This window comes from Bubalus bubalis, chromosome 18 (assembly GCF_019923935.1).
Source record: "Bubalus bubalis isolate 160015118507 breed Murrah chromosome 18, NDDB_SH_1, whole genome shotgun sequence".
NCBI classification, from domain to species: domain Eukaryota; kingdom Metazoa; phylum Chordata; class Mammalia; order Artiodactyla; family Bovidae; genus Bubalus; species Bubalus bubalis.
The window spans coordinates 54524365-54548287 of record NC_059174.1 but is presented as its reverse complement, the minus strand read 5'-3'; the positions used below and the strand labels follow the sequence as shown (position 1 = coordinate 54548287).

At 55.6% G+C, this 23923-nt stretch overlaps 3 protein-coding genes across 8 annotated transcripts in view; 1 reads left to right on the top strand and 2 right to left on the bottom strand.

The window, feature by feature from the left end:
- Window positions 1-2037, bottom strand: part of GRIN2D (glutamate ionotropic receptor NMDA type subunit 2D) — a 36979-nt gene extending 34942 nt beyond the window's left edge. Inside the window, exon 1 of the mRNA XM_044930826.2 lies at window positions 252-2037. The gene's annotated coding sequence lies outside the window, so the exon portion shown is untranslated. The remainder of the gene's footprint in view (window positions 1-251) is intronic.
- On the top strand, window positions 1242-10371 carry KDELR1 (KDEL endoplasmic reticulum protein retention receptor 1). Of its 2 annotated transcripts, none has more exons than XM_044930828.2 (5): window positions 1242-1290; window positions 3105-3205; window positions 3512-3670; window positions 8354-8606; window positions 9614-10371. In XM_044930828.2, exons 1-5 carry the CDS (start codon window positions 1257-1259, stop codon window positions 9646-9648), a joined length of 582 nt encoding a protein of 193 aa, XP_044786763.2. In that variant the 5' UTR covers window positions 1242-1256; the 3' UTR covers window positions 9649-10371. The 2 variants fall into 2 exon arrangements, with proteins under 2 accessions (XP_044786763.2, XP_006041039.1); XM_006040977.4 differs by lacking the exon at window positions 1242-1290 and adding an exon at window positions 2235-2460.
- Window positions 10372-13428: 3057 nt separating this feature from the next.
- On the bottom strand, window positions 13429-23773 carry SYNGR4 (synaptogyrin 4). 5 transcript variants are annotated; one of them, XM_025269430.3, is made up of 5 exons: window positions 23638-23773; window positions 22438-22635; window positions 15823-16060; window positions 14100-14239; window positions 13429-13841 (listed from the first exon to the last, which is right to left on the bottom strand). In XM_025269430.3, exons 2-5 carry the CDS (start codon window positions 22528-22530, stop codon window positions 13608-13610), a joined length of 705 nt encoding a protein of 234 aa, XP_025125215.1. In that variant the 5' UTR covers window positions 22531-22635; window positions 23638-23773; the 3' UTR covers window positions 13429-13607. The 5 variants fall into 5 exon arrangements, with proteins under 5 accessions (XP_025125215.1, XP_006041040.1, XP_044786760.1 ...); XM_006040978.4 differs by having other exon boundaries at window positions 22438-22638; window positions 23615-23736; XM_044930825.2 differs by having other exon boundaries at window positions 23526-23719.
- Window positions 23774-23923: the final 150 nt, after the last annotated feature.

Below are 23923 nucleotides of genomic sequence, written 5' to 3'. Positions count from 1 at the left end.
ACGGGCAGCCAGACGCCCGGCCGGACGCAGGCAGGAGGCGCAGAGCCCAGGTACACACCATGCATCCGGGTTTGGGGGAGGCTCAGAGGGAGGAACCTGGGGGGCCCGCGACACCCAGGCAGGTGGCTCGGGGTCGAGACAGACAGACAGACCCCTCCCTCCCTCCCGCCCACCCTCAGCCGCAGCCCTTACAGACACACCCCCCCCCCCCTCCAGCCCAGCCCCAGACACCCGCACACACAGATCCTCACCGGGCAGATGGCAGACGCACGAGAGACCCCTGGGGGCCAGGCGGACCCACCCGGGCCAACACCCCTGAGCCGGGCACCGGTGGCTAGGGAGGCTGCAGGCGGGCGGAGGGCGGTGGCGGCGGCCAGGGCTTGGAGGAGCCAGAGCGGGAGGGACTCGCACACTCGCTCTGTTCTCATACACTCACACACACGCACACACACACACACACTCGGGATGCGATTAACATTCAGTCCCCGTCCGCCCCTGCTGGGAGACCCACAGCCCCCCTTTTTGGGATCCCTCGGGACCCCTCCTCCTGTCATGGCTAGGGGAGGGGGCCGGCCCCCTCCCCAGCTCCCAGCCTCTGCCTTCCCCCTGGGACCAGAGAGTGAGGGGCTGCAAATAAATCCAGGGACGGGGAAGGGGCCGGGGAGGGCGTGCAGTCGGGGACTCAGGACCTGGACCTGAGCTCCAGGGCCCAGGGGCTGCCTGCCCTCCGCCCCCTCCCCACGCTGAGGTTTGCGAAGCAGGAGGCCATCCCCAGACTTGAGTCTGTCATGCTAGGACCCATTTTTTGGCTTCGATTGCCCCGGGAGGCCAGGCCTGCAAGCAAGTCTCCCTCATGAAGCCAGGAATCCAGGCTCCCAGCCCCCTCCTCTCTCAGACCCAGAAATTCAAGTCCCCAGCCCCCTTTGCTCCAGGACCCAGGAATCCAGGCCCCCAGTCCCCTCCTCACTCAGACCTAGGATACCAGGTATCCAGCCCACCTCCTTCCTCAGTTCCAGGAGTCCAAGTCCCTGTCTCCCTTCTCCTCCTGGGACCCAGTAATCAGAGCCCCCTCCTCCAGGCCTGAGTCCCTTTTAGACCCTCAGACAAACTGACTCCTTAGCACAAACCACACTCAGGGGCCCACGCGTCCAAGACTCATGGATGTCACCCTCAAGCACTCTATCCATCCTGCGATCTGAGGAAACTGATGCCGCTGTACCCCTTCTGTTATTGACAGACCCTGACATCCATCACCCATGGTTATTCGGACATCCAGGAAGAAAGCACCAGGTACCCCCTCTTAGACGCAGCCTGTTTCCCCTCGCGTCCCTCAAGAGCAGTTGCCCAGCTCCTGCCCCTCCTGATAGAGAGGGAGGCTAGGCCCCGTGTATCTATGAAGGGCTGGGGTGGAGTGTGGCACAGGACACCCGGGCTCCCGAGAGTGTGTCTGTGTGCCTCTGAGGGGGCAGTTCCGGGGTTGGTGGGTGGGTGGGGGTGGCCAGAGCCAGGGCTTCCGGCTACCAACTCCAGGGTCACAGAGAGCAGGAGTGAAGGCTCATATTTCTGAAAAAGAAGAGACTGGGGGCCTGAATTTGTGGGTCCCAGAAGGAGGAAGGGATTGTACATCTCGATTCCTGGGTCTACGATACTTGGGACACAAAATCCTCGGGTGGGACCCTAAGTCCCAAAGAAGCGGGGACTGAACTCTTCTTGGGTCAGGGGGTGGAGAGGCTGGCGGCTGGACTCCTGAGCCCAAGGGAGGAGGACACTGAGGTCCTGGACTCCTGAGTCTGATGGAGGAGGGGCCGGAGGCTGCTTTCTGTTCTCTCAGATGGATTGGAGCTGGAGGTCCCTGAAAAGCCAGCCTCTGGGTCTTTGTGTAGGATCCTGAAAGCTCAGAGACCTGCCTCCCGAATCGCTGTCAAGGGCAGAATCTATGCGGCTGGGCTGCGACCTTTACAGAGGCGCAGACCGCCTCGGGGAACAGGCGCCCGGATTTGGGAGTTGCGGGTCTCAGCGACCCCGCAAGTTCCTAGGAGGCGGCCTTGGTGGGGAACATTCGGCGCCCGGCTCTGCAAGGGCGGAGAAGCGGGGGTAGGGGGCGCCAGAGAGCCGGGACTCCGCCCTCGGGGCGGAGCCTCCCGCCGGACTCCTCCCCCTCCCGCCCTCCTCCCTCTTCCTAGCTCCGGCTCGGCCACCAGCTCCGGCCTCGGCGCCCCCTCCCAGAGCCCCCCTCCCCGGAGCGGAGCCCACCCGAGGGCACCTCTCCCGCCCCCCCGACAGCCCAGCCGCCCGGCCAGAACAGCAGCCCCGGGGGGCAGCCCCCCTCCAGCCTCCCTCCAGCCCAGCCCTGCCAGATCCCCCCAACCATGAATCTCTTCCGATTCTTGGGAGACCTCTCCCACCTCCTAGCCATCATCTTGCTACTGCTCAAAATCTGGAAGTCCCGCTCGTGTGCCGGTGAGACACCCACGGGGGGCGGAGGAAGGGGCAGAGTGCGGGGGACACCCCAGGACTCGGGGAGAGGGTTTGGAGGCATAGGGAGACGGGTCCCCTTTCCCGTCCCTGCTTGCTGGGGGTCCCCCTTCCAGGTCCGGGGTCACCAGGGGGTCAGCTCCTGTCCGCAAACCGGGGATGCATCCAGTTTGGTGGGGGTGGCTCCAGGCAGCGAGTTCAGCCTTCCCCCGGCCCCCATCAGGGTGGCCTCAGAGTTGCTGCGGCTGGGAACAGGGAGCTGTGGCAGGCAGGGAGGTGGCTGGAAGTTGGTGACGTGGACTGTAGCGGCCAGGAAGGGAGCGGGAGGCAGGCGACCTGTTCCGGAGGCCAGAGGTCAAGGGGGGGTCCTCCTGAGGCCCCACCTTGGATCCGGACTGCAGGAGGACCCTGAGGGTGTTGGGGGTGGCCATGAGGCCTAGCCCGGGACACAGCCTCGGGTTGGAGTAGCTTTGGGGCCGGGCTGCCCCCTGGCTGTGGGCGGTGGGAAAGAGCCCTGCTCCAGCCGCCGGCTGGGGAGGCCTCCGGGGACAACTGCCCTCCAGAGCCGCCTCCAGGCTTGTTCCAGGCCTTGGCCCCTGGTGTATTGACCCTGCCTCTCTGCACCACAGGGATTTCAGGCAAGAGCCAGGTCCTGTTTGCTGTGGTGTTCACTGCCCGCTACCTGGACCTCTTCACCAACTACATCTCACTCTACAACACGTGCATGAAGGTAAAGGCCTCCTGAGGGGAGCCGCTGGGAGGGTCGGGGGAGGAGGGAACCTGGGTCCCAGGCTTTAGGGAGGAGGGGGCTGGGGGTCCAGACTGCTGAATCTGAGGGGGGCGGTGACAGTGGCTGGGACTCCTGGGTCTGCGGGGCTGGGGGCCAGGACTCCTAGTCTGAAGGAGGAGGGGCTCGGGGCTGGACCCCTGGGTCTGAGGGAGGAGGGGCTGGGGGTCGGGACTCCTCAGTCTAAGCTCTTGGGGGCTGGGGCCCTGTGCCTGGAACTGAAGCTTCCTCCTCATCCTCACTCGACAGGTGGTCTACATTGCCTGCTCTTTCACCACAGTCTGGATGATTTACAGCAAGTTCAAAGCCACTTATGATGGGAACCATGACACGTTCCGAGTGGAGTTCCTCGTCATTCCCACGGCCATCCTGGCGTTCTTGGTCAACCATGACTTTACCCCTCTGGAGGTAGGCCACCTGCAGGGTCCCAGGAGTGGTGTAGTGGGGTGGGGTGGGCTGCGGGAGAACGGCTGTGGACAGTGGGCCCAGTCAGAGGCTTCCTTCTGCAGGGTTTGCTCAGACTTCCTCCTTTTAGGAAATAACGTTCAAGACAGGGGCTCTGGAGTCGGATGACAGCAATGTCATGGCAGCTGCTGCTGCTGCTGCTGCTAAGTCGCTTCAGTCGTGTCTGACTCTGTGCGACCCCATAGACGGCAGCCCACCAGGCTCCCCCGTCCCTGAGATTCTCCAGGCAAGAACACTGGAGTGGGTTGCCATTTCCTTCTCCAATGCATGAAAGTGAAAAGTGAAAGGGAAGTCACTCAGTCGTGTCTGACTCTTAGCGACCCCAGGGACTGCAGCCCACCAGGTTCCTCCATCCATGGGATTTTCCAGGCAAGAGTACTGGAGTGGGGTGCCATTGCCTTCTCCGGTCATGGCAGCAGCACCCACCAAGTACCAGACGCTGCTCTGAGCGTGTCACACATGTCATCGCTTTACTTTTCACAGCAGCCCCATTTTATAGATAGGAAACTGGGGCTTGGGGAGTCAAAATGACTCTTCCAAAATCATCGGCCTAATGAATAGTTCAGGAGTTGGGAACAGGGGCTCTAGGGGGCCAGGCTACTTGGATTTGGATCTGTTACTTTCTATTAGCATGTCCTTGGGCATGGAACTTGACTTTTCTGTGCCTCAGCTTCCCTGTCTGTAAAGTTAAGATTAGGTCACTGTGAGGATTTCCTGAGATTAGCCAGCATCGCTTACACAGGGACTTTAGAACCAGAGAGCCGGGATTTGAAGCCCAGGGCTTCCCTGGTGGCTCAGATGGTAAAGAAGCTGCCTGCATTGCAGGACACCAGGGTTTGGTCCCTGGGTAGGGAAGATCCCCTGGAAGAGGAAATGGCAACCCACTCCAGTGTTCTTGCCTGGGAAATCCCATGGACAGAGGAGCTTGGCGGGCTACAATCCATGGGGTCACAAACGCTTGCACATGACTGAGCGACTAACACTTTAGAAGCTGTGGGTCTTTGGGCAAGTCATGTGATTTCTCTATGTCTGAGTTTTCTCATCTGTAAAATGGGGATAGTTCCTACCTCATAGGTTCTAACTCGGGATTGATATTGATAAAGCACAGTGTCTGGCAGTGGGCAGGAAGTGTTGTCCATGATCGTTGCAGTGCTTTGGACCAAGTGTATACTTCTACTCCTAAAGGCTAGCTGTCGTGGTTTTTATTGCCTGGTATTTTGGTAGGAGCTATACAGTTTCCTGGGAGTAATTTTGAGAGGGACTGTGGTCAGTCTGCCATCTCCTGCCTCCAGGGGCCTGGCAGGAATCAAATTCAGAGCACTCTTTCCTCCCCCAGTACCACTCACTCCTGCTTGTAAGAAGCTGGCTCTGGAACGTCCCTGGTGGTCCAGTGGTTAAGACTTTGCACTTCCAAGGCAGGGGGCGTGGATTTGATGCCTGGTTGGAAAACTAAGATTCCCGCAAGCCGCCCCTGCTTTGCTGATGTTTTCAACAGAAACTATAATTCAGGAGTTTTCCTGAGATGTCTCACTTGACAGTTTTGGCTACAGATTCCAAATCTATATCTAAAAGCATCCTGCAGTCTTGACAAATCTGATTGAGGGGTAACTTTGGCCTGAGTGCCCCAGAAATGTCAGAAGGAGGAAACCCAAAGGTTAGTTGCAGGGTCTGGACTTGGGAAACTTCTGATCACCATCATCTTGCATGAAGCACTCACTGAGCTGGACCCATTTTACAGGCAGGGAGACTGAGGCTGGAGGAAGGCAGTGGGGCTTGCTCTAGGCAGAAGAGGCTGGACCAGGATCTAGGCTTCTTGACTCCAGGTTGGGTTGTTTGGTTGGGTGGTTCCCTCATTCAGAAGGCAGTCACTTGTGCAAAGTATTGGCACCAAATCTATGTCTGGCTCTGCGCAAATCCAACATCATCCCGTCTGATCCCTTTGCCACCTGAGGAAGCAGACCTCGTCATCCCTCTTTCTTTTAGGACTAAGGTGAGGCTCCCAGCTGGCACGCATTAGTGGTAAATAACCCGTTTGCCAATGCAGGAGATGCAGGTTCGATCGGGAAGATCCCCTGGAGGAGGGTATGGCAGCCCATTCCAGTATTCTTGCCTGGAGAATCCCATGGACAGAGGAGCCTGGCCAGCTACAGTCCATAGGGTCGCACAGAGTTGGACACGACTGAAACAGCTTAGCATGCAAGGTGAGGCTCAGAGGTGAGGCCTCACAGAATTTGAACCCAGGTTCGCCTGCTTTCAAAACCCGTGCTTTGTTAGTCACTTAGTCGTGTCCAACTCTTCGCAGTCCTGCAGACTATACCTGCCAGGCTTCTCTGTCCATGGGATTCTTCAGGCACAAATACTGGAGTGGGTTGCCATTCCCTTCTCCAGGGGATCTTCCTGACCCAGGGATCAAACCCTGGTCTCCTGCATCACAGGCAGATTCTTTATCATTGGAGCCACCAGGGAAGTCCTAAAACCATGCTACCTCCAATTAAAAAAAAAAAAAAATACCCTTGCTAGCATTGGGTGCATGCGGAAAAACTTTTTTAATTATAGAAGGAAAGGATTCCTTAAAAATTCAGATGTCATGAATAGATCAAGTAAAAATACAACAGACTTTTTCTCTCCTTTTTTGTCATGATTCTGTTCCCCAAGGCTAGGAATTGGGTATATATCCATTTTATGGGCATGTTTCCTGAGAGCCTCAAGTAACCTGATTTACCAAGAACCTTGCTGGTGGATTCTGAGTGATTATGGGAACAAGCCCTGAAGTCTAGCTGCCAGGATAGGAATCTGTTTCTACCCACATCTCAGTTGTGTGGCCTTGGACAAGTTACTGATCCCATGGGCCTCAGTCTTCTCATTTGTATAAGGGGGATAACAATAGGTCTTAGCTCATAGGGTTAAGGCATAAGCCAGTTAGTAGCTGTAAGGTGCGTAGAGCAGTGTCTTGAATGTAGTAAATGCTATATAAATGTCAGTTCTTAGAAATACATCCTGATGGTTGCCACTTCACTCCCACAAACCAAAACCACCCAGGAGGAATCGCACCTGCCAGCTGGTGGTGTTGCCTGAGTGGAGGTTTCAGTGAACTGACACCTCACAAGTCACCCCAGGTGGGGCTTTCAGGAAACTGGGGACTGAAAAGGGGCCAGCAGCTGTCTTCCCTCTCTTGGTCTCCCTCCTACGATGCTCTGTCCTGCTTGCAAATGATGGTGGTCAGAGCTCCCTGAATGGTGGCCCATGACAAGCACTTGGGGACCTTGCTCCCATCCTCTCGTGCATTCATCCAGGCATGGAGTAGGTTCCAGGCACTATGCCAGAGAGTGCCCAAGGTGTAGGCTCCTGGGCCTCATGGAGCTCACAGTCTGGTCAGAGCTGCCGAGAGGAAGACAAGACAGGGGATGTGACAGTCCTGGGGGAGGATGGTCAGGGAGGACCTCGCTGATGAGCTGAGGTTGGAAAGAGGTGGAAGAGGCAGGATGTGACTGTCTGGGGGGAGAGCTGCAGGAACAGCAAGTGCAAAGGTCCTGGGGCAGAAGGAGGCTGGTGTGTCGGAGAGCCAGACGAGGCCTGGGTAGTCCGTCATAGCCTGGAGGGACCAGGAGATGAAGCTGGATCAAGGAGAGCCTTGAAGGTTAGGAACTTAGAGCCAAGGTTAGGAACTTGGGTTTTATTCTGGATGTGATAAGAAGTAGCTACTGGAGGGTTTTGAGCCAGAAAGTGACATGGGCTGATTTATGTCTCCCAAGCTTGCACATTGAACGTTGCCCCTACCAGGGCAGGAAAATCACCCCCACTTTAGAGGGAAGGAGGTGGAGGCTGTAAGAATCTGGCTCTCTTGCCCAAGGTCTGAAGAAGGGAAGTCTCAGAGCCAAGATCCCAACCTGGTCCTCCCTTGAAGTGAAGTCACTCAGTCATGTCTGACTTTTTGCGACCCCATAGACTGTAGCCTACCAGGCTCCTCTGTCCATGGGATTTTCCAGGCAATAGTACTGGAGTGGATTGCCATTTCCTTCTCCAGGGGATCTTCCCAACCCAGGGCTCGAACCCTTGTCTCCCGCATTGTAGACAGACACTTTACTGTGTGAGCCACCAGGGAAGTTGGGTCCTCCCTTGGGAGAGGCGTAATTGCCAAATGCTCTGAATACCGGCTCTGAACTCTTTGTTCGAATCCCAGCTCTGCCACTTTCTAGCATTGTGATCCTGGGCGTGTCTCTTACTGTCCCTGAGCCTCAGTTGCCTCATCTGTAGAAGGGAATGCTGGGGATTTCCTGGTGGTCCAGTGGTGAGGACTCAGCACTTTCACTGTCAAGGCCCAGGTTTGATCTCCGGTTGGGGGAACTAAGGTCCTGCAAGCCACGTGACTTGGCGAAAAATAAAGGAGGGGAGAATGCTAGTAATTTTACCTCTCTCATGGGTTATTGTGGGGATCGACAGAATACGTGTGGGGTGGGCAGAGTGGTCGCTGGCACACGGGGAGTGCCCGGCAGGCATTGTGGCACCCCGTTATCCGCTCTCCCGCGTCACTGTAACCAACACACCCCGTGTCCTCCCCCTTCTCTTCCGCCCTGTTCCCTCCCTCCCCGCCCTCTGCCGCCAACTCCCCGGCCCCACCCCCGGTAGATCCTCTGGACCTTCTCCATCTACCTGGAGTCGGTGGCCATCCTGCCGCAGCTGTTCATGGTGAGCAAGACGGGTGAGGCGGAGACCATCACGAGCCACTACCTGTTTGCGCTGGGCGTCTACCGCACGCTCTATCTCTTCAACTGGATCTGGCGCTACCACTTCGAGGGCTTCTTTGACCTCATCGCTATCGTGGCGGGCCTGGTCCAGACGGTCCTCTACTGCGACTTCTTCTACCTCTACATCACCAAAGGTAGCTGGCGGGGAGGTGGTGGGGGAGGGAGCCTACACCTTCTCCACCTCCTCTGCCCCTATCCCTCGAGGGAAGACAACAAAGAGAGGGTCAGGGGTGGCCTCTGACTTTTCTTCTCTTGGGATTTCTCCTAAGCCCTTTCTCCTGCCCTGAGTTCCCAGACCCACAGTCACTCCGTCTCACACCTGTTAACAGATCTGAAATCAGCAGCCCCAGCAGCGCTCAGAGAAGGAAGGGCGTCTTCTCTGCTGATTGATCTCTGTCCTCACCCTCAGGGACTCGGGCCCACCAAGATTCATTCATTCATTCAGTCAGTCAACCAACAAATTTAGGGAACACTTTTCTATGTCCATGGCCAGGGCGAGGCTCTGAGATACTGCCAGGTCGAGGCTCTGAGATACTACCATAGGGGGAAAGATGGATGAAGCCCTCCCCTCCTTTTTTGTATTATAGTGTGTGTGTGTGGAGGGGGGTGGGGGGAGGGTGTGGGACAAATGAACAAGAGAAATGACTGCAAACAGTGAGAAGGGCAGAGATGGAAAGGAACCAGGGAGGTAATGGTGGAGAGTGAGGGGGTTACCATACATGGGGGTGGGCGGTTGGGGGAGGCCTCTTAGAGATGATAATTAAAAGCTAGGTCCCCAGTCAGTTAGCAGGAAGGGAAGAGAAGACTGGAGGGCAGAGGCCTGGAGGCAGCCCAGGATTCCTGGCAGGGAGGGCAGAAGCAGAGGATGGTTTTGCCCACTGTCCATCAGAGATCCAAGGCCTCCAGGCCCAGGAGTCCTTCCAGGATGGAAGAGGAGAAGCCAGTGTTAGGAGAAATGGGTCCATGGCTCAGTCCCTCAGCCTCAACCCTCAGTAATTCAGGTTGATCCCCCGCCATAGCTAAGCCGGACTCCGGAGGCTGCCCCTGCCAGCCCAGGGTCTAGCCCCTGGTGTGGGCGTGGGAGACTGTCCCCTTTTTAGGGGCCCCGTGGTCATGCCCTCCCCTGCCTCTCTCTTCACAGTCCTAAAGGGGAAGAAGCTGAGTTTGCCAGCGTAGCCCCGGTCCTTCTCCGTCTCCGGGACAGCAGCGGCGAGAGGCAGCGGAAGGCGACCTGAGATGAAGAGCCTTCCGGTCCAGGGGTGACTTTTTTAAGAACCCACCTCTCCCGGCTCCCCAGCTCCACACCTACCGGGTTTCAGGGGGGCGGTGGAGGAACCAGGTGTTGGGGGAGCTCAGGACCTGGGCTGTTTGTAGTTTTTTGCCTTTTAGAGAAGAAAAAAAAAAAAATCTTTCCACTATTTAGTTTTTGATTCTGATGACTCCTTTCTCTTCTTACTCTCCGGCTCCGATTTTTATAAACTGTTTTAAAGTGTCCTGTGGGGTGAGGCAGGGTTGGAGATCTTTCCCCTCCCTTGAGCCCCTTGGCTTCCTTCTGGATCCCACCACCCCACCTTCCACCCCACCTCCAGCCCCACTGGTCGCCAAACACTAACTCTGCCGAAACCCGCCTGACACCTGCCTGCCTGCCGGACCTCTGACCGTGGCCATGAACACACATCCCCATCCACCCCCCGCCCCCCACTTTTGCACTGGGGAGAGGGAGGAGGGGAGGAAGTTCTCCCCTGATTTTTCATAGTAACTTTTTCCAGAATTTGAATTTTGGGGTTTTTTTTTGGCAATTTAGCGGGGCGTGGGAGAGGGGTTGGCCCAAGGGGTCACATTTTTGTACAGAACTGAAGGTTGATTCTTTGTTCTCTTGAAATAAACTGAGGAAAATGATGCCTCTCTTTTGCTACTCCTTGCCCTCTCTCTGGTGTTTGTTGGGGTACCCCTGACCCCGGCCCCTCTCTCTCTGCTTCCGCTTTATCCTGACCACCGTTGGCAGGAGACCCAGGCCTGGGAGGAGCAGGAAGACAAGAAACTGGGCTCCCTGAGACTAGCTGCACCCTGACCACTGGGGAAGAGGTTTTGGAGGAAGAAAAGATCTCAAAGATTCTTCTTGTCTTGGCACACCACTTCCCTGACAGTTAGTTCTCCCTAATCTCAGGGTGGCAGAGGACAGCCTTCCAGAGTCTGTGATTTGAAAGTCACCAAGGGACAGCCCCCCGCCCCCATCCCTCCGTCATTTTACATTGTGTGGAACTGCTTTATGTTTTCTTTAAAAAAAAAAACAAAACGGAATTGGTTGCCAGCCTTTAAAAACCAGATTTTCCCATTAAAATCGAGATTTCTGGCTCCTCTTGAAAAAAAATCCGTCAATCTGACAATGCCGGGTCCTCATTTCTGGGTGGCAGCAGATGGCTGGAATGAATGGCTGGGACGTGAACTCCGCCCCCACCTCCCCCCCCCCCCAACTCCCACTCCCTCCCCCTCTAGTCCCCAGGACTTGGCTGAGGAGTTGACCATCTATTATTGGGCTGATGCTGTTGTTTTGTGGTTTTGTTCTGTGAAGTTCAAAGGAAAGTGAATATTTTCTGTGTTTCCCTCCAGACTGGCTTCACATCTGGTCTGTTTCCTCACTCATGTTACCTGCCTGGCCCTTGTCAGCCTTTGGAGTTTTGCCCTGGATTCTGCCAGATCCCCTACATGTCCTCTAAGACCTTCCTTAACCAGCCTCGGTTCTCCCCTAGGCTGGCTCTGGAAGCTTCAAGAGGCAAGGAGCTGGCATTTCTGAGCATTTCATGAGCACCAGGCAGAGTGTGTTACACGGGTGAGCCCGCAGGGACCCTCAGAGCCCCCTCCCTTTGCTGTGGAGGAAACCGAGGCTCAGCGGGGGTGCGAGTGGCCAAGGTGGTGTAGGCACCCCAGTTTCCTGCTGCTGGATCCCGGGTGCTTAGCCACTGCTGTGGAGTTTTGCAGATGTTCTTCCTTCCTTTCTAAGCCCAGAAGCCTCACACGGAAGACGGAGGAGCAGGCCTGCTTCAGTTGATTCAGGGTCGGAAGCAGGCGTGTTTTCGACCACAGTCTGCAAACCATTGATCTAAATCTGGTCCGAGGCTCTGGTTTGACAGCCAGCCCAGCACGGGCCCAGAGGCATTAAGTGACCCGTCCGAGGTGATTCAGCCAGTGACAGGGTGAGGACCAGAGTTTGGGGGTTCCTTCTGCTTCCCACGCCGGAAGCCTGCCCTCTGCATGGTTGCTTCTTCCTCCAAGTGCCCATAGGGACCACAGCCTGTTTATTTCTGCACCCCTAGCACTGAGCACTGCCATGCGTGAAACAAAAAAATGGGGACCACGGAGCCCATGTTGGACTCCCCACAACTCACATCCCTTTGCCCAGTCTGTAAGTGAGTCCTCTGCCACCACCATGGCCCTTGTGTGGGTGTGTTTGGTTTTGCTGGCATAACATTAAACTTCATTTGTTTTTGTATTCCTTGCCAACCTATCCCACATAAAAATAAATGGATGTCCAGTTGTTCTAGAAATACCAGAAGGTTCTAGAGCTGCACCATTCAATACAGTGACCGTTAGTGCTTGAAATTGGTGGCCCCACGTCAGGGTGCGCTGTCTGTGTAAGATACATGAAGGATTTAAAGAACTCAATGCCCGAGAATGTAAGCTATCTGGCTAGTGACTGTATACTGATGATATGTTGAAATGATAATATTTTGGATATGCGTGTTAGTTGCTCAGTTGTGTCCAGCTCTTTGCAACCCTATGGACTGTAGCCTGCCAGGCTCCTCTGTCTACACAATTCTCCAGGCAAGAATACTGGAGTGGGTTGCCATTTTCTTCTCCAGAGGGTCTTCTCAACCCAGGGATCGAACCTGGGTCTCCCGCATTGCAGGCAGATTCTTTACCATCTGAGCCACCAGGTAGGTTAAATAAAATGTATATTCATTTCACTTGTCTCATTCAACTTTTCATCCTGTGGCCAGGGGACAAATTTAAATGCCCCATTTCCCTGACACCAAGGCTCAAATTTTACTTCTTTTGGACAGCACTGTTCTATTGTTTTTTTTTTTTTTTGGCTGCCCTGCTGCTTGTGGGGTCTTAGTTCCCTGACCAGGGATCAAACCCATGCCCCCTGCAGTGGCAACACAGAGTCCTAACGGCTGGACACCCAGGGAAGTCCTGGACAGCACTGCCCTAGACATCCTGGGCCACCATGCTGAACGCTGGGTGCTGAGTGAAGGCTGCCCCTTCCTGGCCCCCACCACTCCCTTCATGGGTGCTTCACCCATTGGAGTCACCTGCTCAGAGTCTTGTGACCTGAGCGCAAGACCCTGAGCAGCTTTGGGGTTCTAGAGGATTCCTTCCTTTCTCCCCAAACAAGCTTTCAAATATTTGAAGACGAGTATCTCCTCTGATGTCGGTCAGGGACTTGTCATCCTTTAGTCCTCACTCAGCATGGTTTTGAGCTGAGGAGTTGGGTATCTTGTCACTGGGGTGAGTTAAAGAGTGTGGGCCCTCGCTGGACAGCTTGGGGGGCCTGAGTGTTCGCCCTGGTTCTCTTTGGCACCCTCTCCAGCGGTGGAAGCATCTTGTCTGTGAACTTGAGCTTCCTCGGCTGGACAGCGGGGCACCTCCTGCCTCCCTCCCATGGCCAGTGCGGGCGGTAAAGGGCTCACTGTGCGCAGGCCCAAAAGAAGGTTTTCCTTTCCCTCCCATCACCATCCGTAGCTGTGAAGAGGGCACCCAAGGGACTTCCCTGGGGGGGCCAATGGCTAAGACTCCACGCTCCCGGCACCAGGAGCCTGGGTTCGTTCCCAGGTCAGGGAACTAGATCTCACACACCAAAACTCAGAGCTCCCACGCCGCAACTAAAGATCCCACATGTCGCAACTAAGACCTGGCGCAGACAAATTTAAAAAAAAATTTAAAAAAAAGTGACACTCGGATGGAGAGTCCGGGAGGTGGGATGGAAATGGGACCTGCCGCAGAGACACCCTCCCCTCAAGGAGACCCCTGGCCGCCCGAGGGACCAGAGAGGAACAGACGTGAGAGGAAAAGGGCTGTTTTCCAAAACCCTTCTGGAGGGAGGATTCTGTCTTTATTGGTGTAGAGAAGGCTCTCTAGTTGTCGGGCATCATGGCGAGGCGGGGGGCCTTCGGGGTGCTCAGATAGGGGGACAGGGAGGAGCTGGCGTAGCTCGGGCCGTGGGGGCCGGTGGTGGGCGTGTTGACAGGGCTGGCGGCGGACGGTGGGGAGAGGGAGGTCAGGACCACGCCGCCCTCGTCCAGGGAGCGCTTGTAGGGGACCGGGGCATCATTTCGGAGCTCCTGGAAGGCCAGGTAGGCCTGGAATATCTGCGGGCAGAGGAGGGTGAGCTGGAGGCTGGCTGGGGCGGGCTGGGGAGGGGGCCGCGGGCAGCGCTCCCTGAAGCTGGGCTTCGTCTGCCGGGAAGAAGGTGGGGGGGGCCTTCTTCCCCATTTGCCCAGGACACAGAAGGGGCTTGCGGAGGCCCAGGTGAGCTTTGAGAGCAGGTAGGTTCTTGCCCTGTTAACCCACACCATCCCGCCCTGCCCCGCTGGGGGAGTAGGGGTGGGACAGGGGGCCCTCCTCACCCAGACGAGGATGGAGAAGAAAGAGAAGGTGATGGCGGCCTTGGCGCTGTTGCTCCCCAGGAGGAAGTATCTGGGTGGCGAACGGTGCCACTGGTTGGCCAGGAAGCAGAATCCCACAGCCCAGACGCCTGCCCAGATGACTGGGAGGTTGAGGGAGAGAAGAGGGGCGGTGTTGGGGGCTGAGGTCTCCACTGTGGCCTCTCCCTCCCAGCCCTCTTTAAAGAACCACCTGGAGTGGGCTGCTATATCTGCTGTGGGGGTCGGCAGCCACTGTGACTTTTTCCATTTCAATCAATTAAAATTTTCAGTCCATTAAAATAGACTTACAAAAAAAATTTCGGGACTTCCCTAGTGGTCCAGTGGTTAAGACTAAGCTGGCCAATGCCAGGAACACAAGTTCAATCTTCGGTCCAGGAGGAACCCACATGCCTTGGAGCAACTAAGGCTGTGGACCACAACTTCTGAAGCCCACACGCCCTAGGGCCCGTGCTCGGCAACAAGAGAAGCCACTGCGGTAAGCCTGTGCACTGCAACTAGAGAGTAGCCCCGCTCGCTGCAACTAGAGAAAGCCTGAGTGCATCAGTGAAGACCCAGGCAGCCAAAAATAAATAGATAAGGAAAAAATTAAAAAAAAAATTTCCACCCCTCGATGGCACTGGCCAAACTTTGAGTGCTCAGCGGCCATGCATGGCCCGTGGCTCCTGCACTGGGAAGCCCAGGCCCAGAACAGCTCTGCCCTCACAGAACCTTCTTTTGGATGTTGCTGGACTCAGTGATCTCTAGGGCCCCACCCAGCCCTGAGTCTCTGGAACTGGGCAGGTGTGGAAGAGGAAAGGAAGGAGCCCGGAGCATGAGAAAAAGGAACAAGCAAGTGTCGGACGCTGTGTGCCAGGCTCTGTCTAAGGTGCTCGGCGTTGGTTAGGAGGCTAGGCTTGGCTTGCAAGCCTGGATCTGCCACTCGGGGTCTGATTACACAACCTCCTTAAGCCTCAGTTTCCTCCTCTATGAAATGGGAATCTGAACAGGCCTTCCCCCCTCAGGTGGTTCTAAGGAAGAAAGGAGCGGGGCGTGAGGCGCCCTTGACGTGGTGCCGTGACGCGTGGGGCATGCCCGGGAAGTGTCAGCACTACTACAGGTGTCCTTTCTTGCCTTTCATCCTCAGAAAAACCCTGGAGGTGGTTTTTTGTTTTGGTTTTGGTTTTTGGCCATAACCACAAGGCACGTGGAACTTCCCTAACCAGGGACTGAGCCAGTGCCTTCTGCAGTGGAAAAACAGTCTTAAACACTGGACCACCAGGCAGTGGGGGTTCCCATCCCAGCTTCTATGGACGTTCAGAGAGGGGAGGAGACCTGCACATCGACGCTGCGCCAGAGGTGAGATTTCAAACCCTGCTCTGCCTGGTGCTGCGCTCTGCACCCTGCCTCCCACCATTGGTAGCTTTTCAAGAAAGGCTGTGAAGAAGGGAGGTGAATGCCAGGAGAAAGCTGGGCAGAAGAGAGGCTTCTAGAGTTACCCTGAGGGTCAGAAGAGGCGACCTTTGCACCAAGTCTGAGGGATGGGCAATGATTCCCTCAAACAGCGGGTGCAGAAGAGCTTCGAGAAGCGAGGGATGAAGCTCTGGGTCACGGGTGGAGGACGCTCTGAGGTGGCGTCCTGGGGGCCCAGGGGAGCCTAGGGGTGGGGGCTGAGAGCTCGGGGTGGGCAGTGCCGGGGCTCACCCACCGGCCAGGATGAGGTCCAGGAGCTGGAAGGCCGTCTTGAAGCGGGTGCTGGCGAGGCGGACCTCGTGGGCGTCCAGGGCCAGGAAGGCCAGTGAGCTGAGAAAGGCCAACAGGCTGGCCCCCACAGCAAAGCTGCAGGCCGCGCTGTTGCTGTTGAGGACACAGTGCAGCTCCGAGTTGTCGGTCTTGTTCTGGTAGCCGTCAGTCAGCAGGGAGGAGAACACGATCAGGGAGAAGACCTGTGGGTGTGAGGGGGGTTTCCCAGAGCCGGAATGGAGCTCCATGTCTTCCCAAATCTGCTCCTCATCCCTCATCCCCATCACTGAGTAGGGGGGAGGGGTCTGCTGTCCACTCTCCCGGTGGTTCCAAGCCCTCTTTCCCGGTCACGTCCTCCGAGCCTCCATCCCGGCTCCGGCCTCATCCCGCCTGCTGGGGCCCTGCCCCAGCCTCTTGCCGGCCTCCCTGACTCCAAGTCTCCCCACTCGGCTCTCCAGGGAACCTTCCACACTGCCCATCCTGGCTCGCAGCGCTGCCTGCCCCTCCCCAGCCCTTCACCTCTCCTCACTCACTCATGCCTTCCACCCCACAAACAGGTACCTGCCGCCAGACCCAACACGAAATGCTTATTAGCACATCACCCAGGACACAGGAAGAGTGAGCAATGAGTCTCTGCCATCCTGTTGATCCCATCTGCCTCTCAGCCCTTTCCTCTGCCTGCCACTTCTTCCTCCTCCCTCCCCGCTCAGCTAATTCCTCTCCATTTTCAAAAAGGAACTTGTGAAATATTCCAAAGACATAGAAAAGAACGGAGGAAATGTAACCAACAGTGAGAACCTGACAAATGTTCACCTTTTGCTCCAAGACTCTTTAAAAAACAAAAGACTATTTTGGCGATGCCACACAGCTTACAGGATCTCAGTTCTCTGACCAGGCATCGAACCACGGCAGTGACAGCACCAAATTGTAACTACTAGGTCACCACGGAAATCTCAAGGCTTCTTTTTTTTTTTAAGCAAATACAGGGATTTCCCTGGTGGTCCAGTGATTAAGAATCTGCCTGCCAACGTGGGGGACACGGGTTCAGTCCCACATGCCACAGAGCAACTAAGCCCATGCACCGCAACCACTGAACCTGGGTGCTGAAGAGCCCGTGCTCTGCAACAAGGAAACCCACTGCAATGAGAAGCCCACACGCCACAACTAGTGAGTAGCCCCTCGCTCGTCGCAACTAGAGAAAGCCTGCGTGCAGCAACGAAGACCCAGGGCAGCCGAAAACAAATACGTAAATAAATCAAATCAAATTTAAAAAACTTTAAAAAAAGTAAAGCAAATACAGCCTTGGGACTTCCCTGGTCAGGGAACTAGTGCCACCCAGAGTGGCCAAAAAAACAAGCAAACGCAGTCTCGCTGATAGGCTGGCCCTGTCGCCGCTGTGGGCACCACACACAGCACACCGGGGTAGCACCGTCTGCCTCTACTGCTGGCTTCTACCATGTTCATCGATGAACCCACCAGTGTGCTCACCAGCCCGTGCCATCCTTACAGCCACCCTAGGATGTGGGCGCTGCCAACAGTCTCTCTCTCTCTTTTAGATAGTGGAGCTGAGGCACAAAGAAGGTGGTGAATGGCACAGAGCCCATCAGCTGTGAGGGGGCAGCGCCTGGATCTGAACCCAAGCGGTCTGGCTCTTGAATCCGCTTTGCGCACGTACGTGCTGTGCATAGTCGATCAGTTGTGTCCTACTCTTTGCGAACTCATGGACTGTAGCCCGCCAGGCTCCTCTGTTCATGGGATTCTCCAGGCAAGAATGCTGGCGTAGGTTGCCATTTCCTTCTCCAGGGGATCTTCCCAACCCAGAGATCAAACCTAGGTCTCCTGCATTGCAGGAGGATTATTTACCATCTGAGCCACTAGGGAAACCCTAAATCTGCCCTACCTCCTGCTATTAATATATCCGCCTGGACCAGATGCCTGGAGGGCAGTGGTTCCTATCACTGTGATTCAGGGACAATTTGAAGCCCCGGTGGCTTGTCCCTGACGGTCACAACACAGCCTGGCAGGGGTGACACCAGGTATGGAAGGAACCGTTGTGTATGTATTGGGGGGTGGGAGCTGGTCCAGGGGGTGCTTTCTGGATGCGGTGAGGCCTATAAGAACAGGCAGGGTGAAGAAGACTATGGAGTGGGATGATCTCTGGGGGTTGGGAGGGAACCAGGGAGGGGGCTGAGAGCAGGGGCAGGGCAGGGGCGGCTCCAGGTGTGTGAAGGCCCCTCTGGGGCCATGCAGAGATGGACTCCAGCCAGTGAGACTGGAGGCCAGGAGGCCGGGAGGCTGGGGAGGAAGCTGGGGCCTGCAGTTGTGGAGGGAGTCGAGATTTGAGCAGAAACTGAACCCAGGGGGCTGGATTTAGGAGGAAGTAAGGCTTGATCTGAACGGTACCTTAACTAATAAGTTTTGGGGGAGGCATAAATTGGGGCCTGGGATTGACATGTACACACTACTATATATAAAATAGATCACAAGTAAGGTGGCTCACAAGTAAGGGAGATGGTGAAGGACAGGGAAGCCTGGCGTGCTGCAGTCCATGGGGTTGCAAAGAGTCTGAGACGACGTAGTGACTGAACAACAGGGTGGCTCAGTGGTAAAGAATCTGCCAGCCAAAGCAGGAGACCCAGGTTCTATTCCTGGGTCGGGAAGGTCCCCTGAAAGAGGAAATGGCAACCTACTCTGGTATTCTTGCCTGGGAAATCCCATGGACAGAGGAATCTGTCAGGCTACAGTCCATGGAGTCACAAAGAATCAGACACGACTTAGCAACCAAACAACAAAACAAAGGACCTACTGTATAATATGGGGAATGCTACTCAATACTCTAATGGCCTATATGGGAAAAGAATCTAAGAAAAGGGTGGATATATATGTATGTATAACCGAATCACGTTATACAGATTCAGTATACTGATTCCTGAAACTATCATAATATCAACTGTAATCAACCACACTCCAGTTAGAATTAAAAAGAAAAAACTGAGGAGTTTTGCAGGCAGACAGGAGGAAGGGCATTCCAGGCAGGCCGAACCATGTGTGCAAAAGCCAGCTGCTGCCGAGTGAAGCTCCTGCAGGGGTTGGAGAGAAATCTTAGCTGAGGGATCTGGTATGAAGTGAGGCTGGAAATGCGGGCGGGGAGGCCAGACCCTCAGAGGCCTTGAACACCAGATGGAGGGGACTGGACTTGGGAACCATGGAAAAAATTAAATTTCTCACTTAGGCTCAATTTTATGCATGGCAGAGGACGGCCAGGGTTAGATCTGGGGGTTCAAGGCAAACTCCAGGCCTGAGCAGAGGACGGCCAGATCTGGGGGTTCAAGGCAAAACTCCGGCCTGAGCAGAGGACGGCCAGGGTTAGATCTGGGGGTTCAAGGCAAACTCCAGGGTCATTATGGATGGGAAGGGGCTCCTGGGAATCCAGTGAGATTTAGGACTTGACATTAGACTTGGTGACTGATTGGATGTGGTGGTGCCTGGGGATGGGAGGGAGGGAGGAGACAAGAGGAAGGAAGTTCATTAGAATTTGAACTCCTGGACAGGTTGCACATGGGACCCTTCTGTCTGCACCCAGGACCCAGTGCCAGGCTGGACCTCTGCACACGTGTTGGAAGAGTGAATGACCGGCCCTTCTTTTTGGCTCTTGCCCTGCCCTTTAGAGTAGGAGCAGGGAGGCAAGGATTGACTCTAAACTCCTCAGCCTCTGTCCATCCGCCTCTCCTTTGTCTTACTTGCCTTCTCTGAATAAGAACAAACAAAATAATAATAATGACTTTGTTGTTGTTGTTGCTGCTGCGTCATGTCCGACTCTTTGGCCCACCAGACTCCTCTGTCCATGGGATTCCCCTGGCAAGAATATTGGAGTGGGCTGCCATTTCCTTCTCTGGAGAATCTTCCCGACCCAAGGGTTGAACTTGAGTCTCCTGCATTGGCAGGTGGGTTCTTTACCGCTGAGCCACCAGGAAAGCCCAATAATAATGACTAGTCCCTCCTTTTGTCCAGCACTTTAGCTCTAAGGGAGGGTATTCATATTCATTCCTTTTCGGGGCTGCAGCACTGAGTCTGCAGGAGGGGAGCGTCTTGCCCTGCTGGTCTGAGACAGAGCCAGGTCAAGGACAGGAAGGCTCATTGATCATTTTTGAGCCCAGATACATTTTACCTGCGCCACCTCCCTGCAGCCTTGCTCCAGTCCCGCATGCTCGAGGTTACAATAATAATTCATTGCTGTTTCACAGGTGATAAATAGAAGCCTTGATGGCGCAGTGGAAAGAGCCAGACGTGTCTGACCCCACCCGCTGGGTGGACCTGGGCCAACTGCTCACGGCTTGGCACCTCAGTTTCCCTGTCTGTCTTGTGCCCCAAAGAGGTGGGGGCCTGGCTCTGAAGGTAATTCTCATGACTGGCCAGAGAGGAGACGTGTCCTCTCAAGGTTAGTCATGGAGCAATGGGATTGGAATCCAGCCCCCCTGACTTCCGGGTCCGTGGGCTGTCTGTCTGCTGACCCCCCTAAATCCTTGGGCTGCTTTTGGACACCCAAGAAGGGGGCTTGGCTGAGCTGGAGGGACTTCAACCCTCTGAAGCCCGAGTCCGACTTCCTTCCACACCCTTCCTGGCCTGTCCCCAGGGAGGGAGCAAAGATTCATCAGTTAAGGCACCAGCTGGCGGGCGGCCGTGAGAAGGACAAGAGCACCAGCTGCCCAGAGACTCCCTACTGAGGAGCCAGGCCAGGGGGGGAAGGAGGAGAGGGCGGCAGGCGGGAGGAGGGAGGCGGCAGGCAAAGTCCATGACTGAAGAGTCTGGCAATGTTGGCGGCCCTTCCCCCCAGCCCTTCCCCACACCAGTCCACACCAGCTGGGCCTCCTTCTCCCTCACCTCCCGCCCTTCATTCTGAAGCACTGGAAACCTGCGCATCCTTGGGACTTGCCCGCCAGCTGGGTGATGTCCTTGGGCAAGTCACTCAACCTCTGTGAGCCTTGGTTTCCCCTTGGGTCCAGCAGGCGTCGCAATGCCCACGTCATAGGGTCATAGTGAGGAGCGGAAATGCTGACACCACCAAGGGACTGGGAACTGGGGTGTGGAAGGTGTTTTCCCCGCTTCCCTGGGGCGACGACAAGGGAGATGAGTCCCCACCACCCTATGCCTCCCCCAACCCATCTCTCTGCTTGATCACAAGTTGGTCCCAGTAATCATTGCTATTGAAGGAATGATGACCACTTGCCAGGCCCATGGTGACAGGCTGAGAGGCATTGATTTCATTTGGACATACAGTCTTTCCTGATGAGCAGGAAGGACTAGACACATGAGGGTCTGGAGGTTCAGAGAAATCAAGTTTCTGGTTCAAGGTCACATAGCCCTAGCGTGACCAGGCAAGTTATCAAATAAAACGGGGCACTTTTGAGACTTAAAGGAGGTGCTGCTGATAATCACGCCAGGACAGAGCCAGGCAAGCAGGGGAGGATGTTGCTCTATGTGGACATCATGTGGCCAAACTAGGATCCTCAGCCAGGCCTGATCAATCCTTCTGGAATAGGACCCTGGGTTCAATTCTGGATATTCCCCCTACTCCCCTGACCCATATCAAGTCTCGTCATCTCCCTGGGCCTCAGTTCCCAACTCTGCCAAAGGAGTACCGGGGAGGCTACACAGTGTAAAGCCCAGAGTCACTGCTCTAACTCCTCAAGCACTGAGGTCCAGAGAAGGGCAGTGAGCAGGTCAAGGTCACACAGCAAAGTCAGGGGCTCAATGAGGATTTGCCCCCAGGTGTCTGGACTCTTTGGGAATGTGGTAATGATGAAACAAATGCAGGTAAAGTCCTTGCTTGGCACCATGCCTGGCACACAGCGACCACCCACCCTCCTGGCATCCTAGGTCTGAGAGGTGGAAAATGAATGGGCTGTATTCTCACAGACCCCAGTTTGAGTCCCTGCCTCTTACTGTGTGACCTTAGCCAACACTGTCCATTGGAACTTTCTGCCATGATGGAAATGTTCTAGATCCTCACTGTCCAATATGAGAGCTGCCAGTCACGTGTGGCTATTGGGCACCTGAAATGTGGCCACTGTGACTGGGGAATTAAAAAAAATTTTTTTCTGGCTGCACCATGCAGATTGTGGGATGTTAGTTCCTAGACCAGGGAACGAACTCCGGCCTCCTGCACTGGAAGCACGGAGTCTTAACCATCGGACCGTCAGGGAAGTCCCTGAATATTTTATTTTCATTAGTTTAGATTAGAATAGTCACATGTGGCTTATGGTTACCCCCTTGGACAGCACAGCCTTCAAAAAAGTATTTAACTTTCTCTGATCCTGTTTTCTTCTCTCAAAAGTGGGGCTCCTGAGCACCCACTTTGTGGGGTTCTTTCTTCCCAGGAGAGTTGATAAGTGCTCAGAATACTGCAGGGCCTATAGTTAAGATGCTCAGTAGGGGGTGACTTCATTTACAAGTTCCTTTTGGCTTTGTTCCCCCCAGCTGGCCCTTCCTTTCCTCCCACCACCCTGTGCACTGGGTCTGAGAGCTGAGAAGCCCTATTTCATGTCACCCACAGGGCAGCTGGCCCACAGGAGGGCCTCACCCCTGCAAAGATCCGTGTGATCGCCTTTGGCCTCTTGAGAAACTGCACAGCTTCACTGTCGGCCAGGTCCTGGAGGCTCTCTGGGATGTGCATGGTGGCTGCTCTGCTGCCCGGACCCTGGGAGGCCAGAGCAGGGATGCTGGGTTCTGCCGGCTGGGCGCTGCCGTCTGCAGGTTCCAGGCCCACCCTGGGGCTTGGCTGCTGCAAGACAACAGGGATGGTGGGGGGTGGTTAGAATCCAAGGTGCAGGGTAAAGGGGCTGCCAGGGGTCCCAGGAGGAGGGGGTATGGGATGGAAGAGTATTGGGGAGGGTACCAGGATGGGGTTCTGTGGGGTGAGGGGTCTGCCAAGGGTCCCAGAGAAGGGGGCAGGGGATGACAGAGGGTTCTTGGGGTCCCAGGACAGGGTTTTATGGGGTGAGGGGTCTGCAGGGTTCTTAGAAATTGGTGCATGGGATGAAAGAGCTGTTAGGAAGCCCCACCTCCAGGTGGGGGCGCAGGGTGAAAGGGTGGCTCGATGGTCCTATGAGTTGGGGTGCAGGCTGAGGGGGCTTCAGATAATTCCAAAGTGGGGTACAGGGTGAGGGGGCTGCTGAGGATCCTAGGAACTAGGAATGTAGGCTGAGGAGGATGTAGGGTGAGGGGGCTTCCAGAATCCCAGAAGTGGAGGGGCAGGGTGAGGAGATCTTGGGCGAGGGAGAAGGAGAGAGGAAAGGGTAGGATATTGGGGTGATGTCTCTGACACAGGAGCCAGAGTGCCCATTTTTAGGACTGTGTTAATGGGATTTTTGAGGGATGAGAGGTGCTAGAATGGCGGTCAGAACACCTGGGAGGTCTGAAAACGAGGACCTCTTTCAGATTTGGGGGCAACAGCACGCAGAGCAGAGACCCCAGGCACCTCAGGGTAGATTTTAGGCTGTCCTGGTGATGGGGTGATTGCCTTAGAATCAGGACCTTCCCTTAGAATTCAGCTCCATCTTCATAAAAGTGCATCTCCTCAAGTTTGGACCTCAGATGTGTGGGGAACACGGTCTCCGAACTCATCTGTCCCCTCATAATAAGGAGACTGAGCCCCTGGCGCTAAGCTACCTTCAGAGAATCCGGGTTCTTCCTTTGAGGCGTGGAATGGGGGTGGTGAGGGTTCGGGGTGATGCTGCCTGATAAAGGGTCAGCCTTACTCTGGAGGCCGAGTTTACGTCACCTGCAGGCCGGATCTTCCTTCCGCCCACCCTTCCCGCCTGGTCCCCGGTACCACCTCAGCCTTCTTTTCCTTCCTCTTTTTCCCGCCTTTTCGTTCCTCCACAGCTGATTGGCTACACTGAAGCCCCGCCCCATTCCCCCGCCTATTCTTGTGTTGACACGAGCGGGGGCGTGGCTTCAGCGGACGTTGGGCGGCCCGCCGTTAGCGGGCTGCGCACGGGAATCCCTGCCCCAGTCCCAGTAGTCTCCGGAGTCTCGCGCCCGCCCCGCCTCTTCCCCTTTGAAGC

Excerpts from the sequence above, each read along its gene's own strand:
- KDELR1 (XM_006040977.4), top strand. The coding sequence starts at position 2,370 with ATGAATCTCTTCCGATTCTTGGGAGACCTCTCCCACCTCCTAGCCATC. Across the intron at positions 3,671-8,353 it reads ATGACTTTACCCCTCTGGAG|ATCCTCTGGACCTTCTCCAT; the intron begins GTAGGCCACCTG and ends CACCCCCGGTAG. Across the intron at positions 8,607-9,613 it reads CTACCTCTACATCACCAAAG|TCCTAAAGGGGAAGAAGCTG; the intron begins GTAGCTGGCGGG and ends CTCTCTTCACAG.
- SYNGR4 (XM_025269430.3), bottom strand. The coding sequence starts at position 22,530 with ATGCACATCCCAGAGAGCCTCCAGGACCTGGCCGACAGTGAAGCTGTG. Across the intron at positions 16,061-22,437 it reads TCACACGGATCTTTGCAGGG|GTCTTCTCCCTGATCGTGTT; the intron begins GTGAGGCCCTCC and ends TCACACCCACAG. Across the intron at positions 13,842-14,099 it reads TCTTCTCCATCCTCGTCTGG|ATATTCCAGGCCTACCTGGC; the intron begins GTGAGGAGGGCC and ends CTCTGCCCGCAG.